We start from the raw sequence: 8,768 nt of genomic DNA, 5'->3' as shown, positions 1-8,768 counted from the left end.
ACTTCAAGGGAAGGCTCCCTTCCGGAGGGCTAGATACGTGAGCTCCCTGACCACTTTTGGTAACCTAGCAACCGCATCCAAAGCCAATCACTTCATTCTTTCCCGCCTCACTCTCTACTTTAAAAAACCGCTGGGTGGGCGGAGGGCTAGAGGGCGCGTCGCGGAGCCGTCCAATCAGCTGGGCGACTTGGCCGCAGAGCATGATGGGCCCAAAAAACAGCGGCCCTGGTTATCAGTACCATAGCGACGGCTGAGCGTGGGCCGCAGGCGGTGATGGCTGTTGACTGGGCTCTGAGGAGGCCAGATACCCCGGCGGCCTTGACTGTGCTCGTGGCCTTGCTGCTCCCGGGGTTCTCGGGGACCCAGAGTTTCTCGCTACCCTTCCGGCGGCCGGAGACGTGCGACCACAACCAGTACTTCGATGTTTCTTCCCTGTCCTGTACTCCGTGCGGAGCGAACCAGACTCGGGACTCCCGAGGTGAGAGCGGGGAGTCTCCGGAGAGCCGGAGCCCAGGCCTACCCTCCAACCCCTCCTGCTGCTGGAGCAAGTGTGGAGGTTCAGAAACGTAAACTTAGGAGAGGGAATGAGAATTGCTTCTTCTGACTTTGTCTGGAATTCGTGTGGGTTAATTTGCACTGGATTAAAGGGATAGGGGATTGGGGGGGAGTGGAGGGATAAAGGGAGGAGAGGAGAGAGACTGAGACAGAGACAGAGAAAGAGGAGAGCGAGCAGTCTACTTGCTTTCTGCTCCATCCGGGGCATCAATTCACCTGCCTCCCCTAAGCACAGTGAAACCCACACCCTCAATCTGCAGGGACGAGAAAGCCACTTGTGCGTGGGATATTAAAGATAAAAAATTCAAACAATTTAAGGTTCTCTTAAAAAGTGAAAATGGCAATTGGAGAAATAGTTTTTCTGGCTCTCGGGCAGGTTGGGATTTGATCTCCACATTGTTGTTTAGTAGTATCCCACTCAGTGACCCCACTGGGGTTTTCTTGGCAAAGATACTGGAGCTTCACCACTTCCTTCTGCAGCTCATTTTACAGATGAGAAAACGGGGGCAAATAGTATAAAGTGATTTGCCCACGATCACAATAGCTGTATCTGAGGCTAATTTGAACTCATATTTTCTTGGCCCTCTGTCCAGCTCCCTGATCTCCACATGGCAAGGTCAAAATCAGCAGTCTCCGGAACTGTGGCTACACATGTTCCTATACAGAAATAGTGACATCAATATCAAGAACACTAGAGTCAGCCTGGTAACAATTTGTTTTAACTGTTTTAACAGACATTTTGTATCTCTGTATCAGCCTGCAAAGAGCACCTCTATGGCTAGAACACTCCTGAGTCCTTGGGTTTGTTTTTGTTTTTGTTTTGTTTTGCTTTTTGTTGTTGTTGTTTGGTTGGTTGGCTTTGGGGTTTTTTGCACCAACTGTGCATATATTTTATGCCTGGAAGTCTCTAATTTATTATCTAAACCCTTTGTTTTCCTTAATTTTCTCTAAGAGTCAGCACTAATCCCACCTTCTACAAGAAACAAGTTGGAATTTCCTTCTCCTCTATCCTTTACCTGAGACTATTTCCCATTTACGTTGTATAGATTTTGTGTGTACATAATTGCTTTCAGTTTTTAGTACTAAGGGTAGTGCTTGGCACAAAATAAATGCTTAGTAACTTAACGGATAAAAGATTATTTTTATATTCTCTTGGAAGTACTGGACCACCAAAAGATGATAGATTTAGAGTTAACAGGACCCTTCGAGATTAGGAAACAGACTCTTAAGGGACTAAGCAATGTGTCCAAGGTCACATGTGATAGAAGACCCTTGAACTGGATCCATTGTATTTTCTCTGTCTCAGTTTTATCTGACTTTTTAATTAAACCATACTGTTTTCTTAACACAATAGATTACGATAGGACAACCCTGAGATTAGCATATGCATATGTGTCTATACACATGTATATATATGTATGTCTATACATACTACTATATATAGCTTTAACGTCCAATAATTTGGCTGATAGGATACTCATTTTTTTAGAGGAGACTTAGATATTCAGTTTAATTTGCCCAAAGTGATTTAAAATGATAGCTAAGAAGCATAGAAGTGGAAATCAGATAATAATAATACTATTAAAAATAATATAATTAATATGCCAGTATATTAATTGTATTATATTATAAAATAATTAACATTTATATAGCATTATGTTTCAGGTACTGTGTTAATTGCTTTACAATATTATCTCATTTGATTCTCATAGTAACCCTGGGAGATAGGTGCTATTCTCATTCCCATTTTAAACATAAGGAAACAGAGACAAGCAAGTTAAATGACTTGCCCAAGATCACACAGCTAGTAAGTATGTTTGAGGTTATATTTGAACTTAGGTGTTGCTAATTCCAAAATTCAGTTATTCCCAGTTCTAAAATTCAGACTTAAATTGAAGAAATTAGGAAAACCATTAGACTTAATGTAGGTGTGACCTAAATAATCTCCCATGTGGCTATGAAGTAGTAGAGATAATGAATAGATTCAAGGAATTAGATCTGCCTGGTCTAGAGTGCCTGAAGAAGTATAGACAGAAGTTGGAGATAATATATAGGAAGCATCAACAAAAGTATTTCAAAGAAAAAGAAGAGTAAGAAAGCAAAATGACTATTTGATGAGGTTTTACAAATGGTTGAGGAAAGAAGAAAAGGAAAAGAGAAAGTGACATACCCAATTGAATGCAGAATTCTATACAAAAGCAAAGATAGAGATAAAGTTTTCTTAAAAGGACTATGAAATTTTTATATCTCACCAACAAAATCCAACATCAAGAGATACAAAGAGAAGTTCCATTCAAAATAACTGTTAATAGCATAAAATATTTAGGAATATATCTACCAAAGGAAAGTCAGGAATTATATGAGCAAAGTTACAAAACACTTTCCACACAAATAAAGTCACATTTAAATAATTGGAAAAATATTAAGTGCTCTTGGATAGGCTGAGCAAATATAATCAAGATGACAATACTCCCTAAACTAATCTAGTTATTTAGTGTTATACCAATCAGACTCCCTAGAAATTATTTTGATGACCTAGAAAAATTAACAACAAAATTCATATGGAAGAACAAAAGGTCAAGAATTTCAAGGGAATTAATGGAAAAAAAAATCAAATGAAGGTGGCCTAGCTGTACCTCATCTAGAACTATATTATAAAGCAGCAGTCACCAAAACCATTTGGTATTGGCTAAGAAATAGATTAGTTGATCAGTGGAATAGGTTAGGTACACAGGACAAATTAGTTAATAACTATAGCGATCTAGTGTTTGACAAACCCAAAGATCCCAACTTTTGGGATAAGAATTCATTATTTGACAAAAAACTGCTGGGAAAACTGGAAATTAGTCTGGCAGAAATTAGGCATGGACCCACACTTAGCACCGTACACCAAGATAAGATCAAAATGGGTCCATGAATTAGGCATAATGAACAAGATCATAAACAAATTAGAGGAATATAAGATAGTTTACCTCTCAGACTTGGGGAGGAGGAAGGAATTTGTGACCAAAGAAGAACTAGAGATCATTATTGATCACAAAATAGAAAATTTTGATTATATCAAATTAAAAAGCCTTTATACAAACAAAACCAATGCAAACAAGATTAGAAGGGAAGTAACATACTTGGAAAACATTTTTACAGTTAAAGGTTCTGATAAAGGCCTCATTTCCAAAATATACAGAGAATTGACTCTAATTTATAAGAAATCAAGCCATTCTCCAATTGATAAATGGTCAAAGGATATGAACAGACAATTTTCAGATGATGAAATTGAAACTATTTCCACTCATATGAAAATGTTCCAAATCACTATTGATCAGAGAAATGCAAATTAAAAAAACTCTAAGATACCACTACACACTTGTCAGATTGACTAAGATGACAGGAACAAATAATAATGAATGTTGGAGGGGATGTGGGAAAACTGGGACACTGATGCATTGTTGGTGGAGTTTTGAATGAACCCAACCATTGTGGAGAACAATTTGGAATTATGCCCAAAAAGTTATCAAACTGTGCATACCCTTTGATCCATCAGTGCTACTACTGGGCTTATATCCCAAGGAAATACTAAAGAGGGGAAAGGGACCTGTATGTGCCAAAATGTTTGTGGCAGCCCTTTTTGTGGTGGCTAGAAACTGGAAAATGAATGGATGCCCATCAGTTGGAGAATGGTTGGGTAAATTGTGGAATATAATGTTATGGAATATTATTGCTTGGTAAGAAATGATCAGAAGGATGAATACAGAGAGGTTTGGAGAGACTTACATGAACTGATGCTGAATGAAATGAACAGAACCAGGAATCATTATACACTTCAACAACAATACTGTATGAGGATGTATTCTGATGGAAGTGGATATCTTCAACAGAGAAGATCTCTTTCAGTTCCAATTGATTAACGATGGATAGAATCAGCTACAGCCAGGGAAGGAACACTGGTAAATGAGTATGAATGCTTTACATTTTTGTTTTTCTTCTCAGGTTATTTTTACCTTCTGAATCCAATTCTTCCTGTGCAACAAGAGAACTGTTTGGTTCTACACATATATGTTGTATATAGGATATATTACAACATATTTAACATGTATAAGACTCTTTGCCATCTAGGGGAGGGAGTGGAGGAAAGGAAGGGAAAACTCAGAACAGAAGTAAGTGCAAGGGATAATGTAAAAAAAATTACCCATGCACATGTATTGTCAATAAAAAGTTATAATAAAAACAAAAAACAAAAACAAAAAAAGGACTATGCAAAAAAGTAAAAGAAAACACTAGAGTAGGAAAGAGATCTTTTTGAGAAAATTAGAAATATCAAGGGAAATATTCACGTAGAAATGCTCATGATAAAAAGCAAAAATGGTAGGTATTTAAAGGAACCAGAAGGGATTAAGAAAAAATGGCAAGAATACATAAAAGAACTATACAAAAAAGATCTTAACATTATAAATAATCTTGATGGTATAGTTATTGGTCTAGAACTGTATATTCTGGAGAATTAAATCAAGTAGGCACTGTTGATTATAAGACTAGTGGAGATGAATGGAATTCCAGCTGAGCTATTTAAAACCCTAAAAAGGTGATGTCGTTAAAGTGTTGCATTCAATATACCAACACATTTAAAAAACTTAGTGGTGCCCTCTGGTTTGAAACAGATGGTTTAAGTCCCAATCCTAAAGAAGGGTAATGCCAATGAATGTTCAAATTACTGAACAATTGTGCTAATTTCACAGGCCAGCAAGTTTATACTTAAGATTATATAAACTAGGCTTTAGTAGTTTGTGAGCTGAGAGTTGTCAGAAGAGCAGGCTAGTTTTCAAAGGAATATGGAGAAAGCAAACAAGTTCCAAAAAAATATGCTTCTGCTTTGTTTGACTACACTAAAGCCTTTGAGTGTGTGGATCATAACAAAATGAGACAAATCCTGAAAGAGATGAGAGTACCAAATCATCTTACTTGTCTCCTAAGGAACCTGCATTCAGGCTAAAAAGCCTGGAACACATAGAACAACTAATTGGTTTAAGATTGGAAAAGAAATATGGACAGCACATCATCTAGTGTCAGCTAGATGAATCAAAAGTTGGAGTTAGGGTTACTGGGGAAAATATAAACAATCTTAGATATGTAGGTGATACTTCTCTAATGGCAAAAAGTGAGGAAGAATTAAGAAGCCTCTTGATTAATTTGAAAGAGATAAGTATTAAAGCTAACTTGAAGCTTAACACCAAAACACTTAAGTTCTTGGCAAAAAGTCCCATCATTTCCTGGTAAATAGAGGAAGCAAAAATAGAAACAATATCATATTTTATAACTCTTGGGCTCAAAAATCACTGCAGACAGTGACTGCAGCCATGAAATGGAAAGATACATCCTCTGCTGATTTCAGAAAAACCTGGAAGATTTATATGAACTAATGCTAAGTGAAGTGAGCAGAACCAAGAAAATAATTGTATGTAGTAACAAGATTCAGTGCTGATCAACTGTGAGGGACTTGGCTCTTTTCAACAATGAGGTGATTCAAGGCTATTCCAATAGACTATGGAGATAAATCAAAGCATAGAATTTTCACCTTTTCTTTTTGTTGTTGTTTGCTTGGTTTTTTTTTCCCTTTCTTGTGTTTTTCCCCCCTTTTGAGCTGATTTTTCTTGCTCAGCATGACAAATATGGATATCTGTTTAGATGAACTGTACATATTCAACCTGTATTGTTATCTAGAGGAGCAGTCTCTAACAGTTTCAAAACTTCCTCTCCTTTGCACAATCTAAGTCTGTTCTCTCTTATACTTCTTTGGAAACTATCTCTAAGAGTTTTTTCACTAGATCAAAGGATAGGCACAGTTTACTGATTTTGTGGGCAGAGTTCCAAATTGTAGTTCATAGTTTCACCAATAGCACATTTTTGGGCCTAGGCTCCCATAAGACCTTCAACAATGTCCATTTTTGTTTTTATTATTTTTGTCACTTTGATGAGAGAAAGTGCTTCATGTATCTTCATTGTCTTCTTGCCTAGGGAATTTTGCTCTTTTCCCTCTTGCAAACATGTCCTTGCCAATCTAAAAATTTCTTCTCCCTTTTTAAAAGCATTCCAAATCTTCTCCCTTTCACTGCCAATATTCTTTAAAAAGTTGTCTACCTTCTCCTTATCCCTCAGGTGAAATTAGTGTCTCCAGAGCCAGTTATTATGTCCTAATTGCCACAGGACAGAGCATAGTAAGATATTTGGGATACTGTACCTCTCAAGGAAGCTAAAGATGTTGATTTTTTTTTTTTTGGCCTGTCATGTGACACTGTTGCCTCTGTGATTTTAATGCAATAAAAGTAGTCTTTTTTTTTTTTTTCACACAATTACTTCTCCCTAATTGTTTGTCACCTTCCTTCCATCATATATATATATATATATATATATATATATATATATATATATATCTTTTGGGGGGATGGGGACAAGAACATTGGGGTTAAATGACTTGCTCAGGGTCACACAGCTAGGAAGTGTTAAGTGTCTGGTGCCAAATTTGAATTCAGATCTGCCTGACTCAAGGCCTGGTACTTTATCTACTGTGCCATTTAGATGTCCCCTACATCCTTACTCTTTTATCTAGTATGTTTAACTCTTCTGCCTTGTCTTATATCATTGATATGTATGCCTTCATCTTGATGAAATATCATAGAATCAACTCAAAGACAGTTTTCTTCCAGATACCTTATCCTAGTATCACAACCTGGAGGTAATATAAATAAAATAGTTTTAAAAAGGGCTCATTTAAAGTGATACAGCATAGGTTCATAGGGCGAGTCACCTAATCTCTCTGAGCCCCTTTCTGGGATCCCCATAAAATGTAAATAAAAGTTTGTTATGATATTTTATTGATTGATTGCAATTATTTTATTAATATTAACATTTCTGTTATGGACTTTTATTTTTGTTTCAAGTATTGTAAAAAATTTATACTTATTTTTGTTTTGTTTTAGGGGTTTCATGCATATGTCTTCCTGGATTTAGGATGGTTTCTAATAATGGTGGACCTATTATTTGTGAAAAGTGCCCAGAGAATATGGTATGGAACAATTTTTTCATAACTTTACTGTAAGAAAATGTTACTTTTAAATATTTTTAATTTGTGAAATTTATTTTCTCCTAGAATTGATACTTTATCAGAATTAGTTTTGATAGAACAATAAAAGATTAAAAATTTTGTGCAAAGCATGACTGAAATAGAAATCTGTATTAGGCATTAAATTCTTGTTTCTACTGGAATTTAAGCAAAATAACTGGATTTCATTTTTTCTTGTTCTGAATGCAAATAGTATGTTCTTTAGCCAGAATGGTTTTAACCATTTAATCTCCTATGTACATATATATCTTTTACTTCTTCAGTATTGTATCATAATATATAATCAAAGCAATAAAATTGAGTCATTGAAAGAAAACTTGAGTAATTGAAAAAATCTGAAGTACCTTTTTAAATAGTCAAGGTACTGTTAGGTTTTGTTGATATAGTTTAAATTGATATGTGTTAAATGTGTTTTGTTTTATTATAATTATTTAAAAATTGGCGATTTCTATTGAAAATTGAAAACTATGCTGAATATTATAAAACAGTTAGTAGCTACTTGATGGGCAATGGTGTCATACAGGAATTCTTTTTCTCAGTAATCACTGAAAAGTTAATGATAGTCAAACAGCTTTATAGGGAATTTGTAGATGAGTTCCAGCCTTTTCAAAAAAAAAAATCATGTCTTTTTTTTTTTTTTTTGCTTTTAATATTTTTATTTTCCCTGATTGAATACAGTTTTTTTACATTTGTTTTTAAAATGTTGAGTTCTAAATTCTCTCCCTTCTTTCCCATTCCCACTCCCCATTAAGAAAGCACAAGTGAAGTTATACGAAATATTTCCATAAAAGTTATGTTGTGAAAGAAAACATAGATCTCCACTCCCATCAAAAAATCCTCAAGAAAAATAAAATTTAAAAAAATACTTCAATCTGTATTCAGACACAATCAGATATTCTTTGAGTATGGATAGCATTTTTCATCATAAGTTCTTCAGAGTAGTCTTGGATCATTATATTGCTGAGAATAGCAAAGTCCTTCACAGCTAATCATCCTGCAACATTGCTATTACTTTGTACATAGTACATTTTACTTTGCTTGAATTCATGGAGAACTTTCCAGGTTTTACTCATCTTTTTCCCATTGAACAACTAACTGC

General features: G+C 35.5%; 1 protein-coding gene across 1 annotated transcript in view; it reads left to right on the top strand.

Moving 5' to 3' along the window:
* The first annotated feature begins 223 nt into the window (after window positions 1-223).
* TMEM67 (transmembrane protein 67) overlaps window positions 224-8,768 on the top strand; it is a 94,313-nt gene continuing 85,768 nt past the window's right edge. The window contains exons 1-2 of the mRNA XM_074269542.1: window positions 224-478; window positions 7,527-7,612. Coding sequence (XP_074125643.1) covers window positions 274-478; window positions 7,527-7,612 — 291 coding nt within the window. The 5' untranslated portion in view covers window positions 224-273. The remainder of the gene's footprint in view (window positions 479-7,526; window positions 7,613-8,768) is intronic.

Source organism: Sminthopsis crassicaudata, chromosome 1 (genome assembly GCF_048593235.1).
Source record: "Sminthopsis crassicaudata isolate SCR6 chromosome 1, ASM4859323v1, whole genome shotgun sequence".
In the NCBI taxonomy this organism is placed as follows: Eukaryota; Metazoa; Chordata; class Mammalia; order Dasyuromorphia; family Dasyuridae; genus Sminthopsis; species Sminthopsis crassicaudata.
Note: the sequence above shows the minus strand (reverse complement) of the source record. Positions and strands in the feature narration are given on the sequence as shown.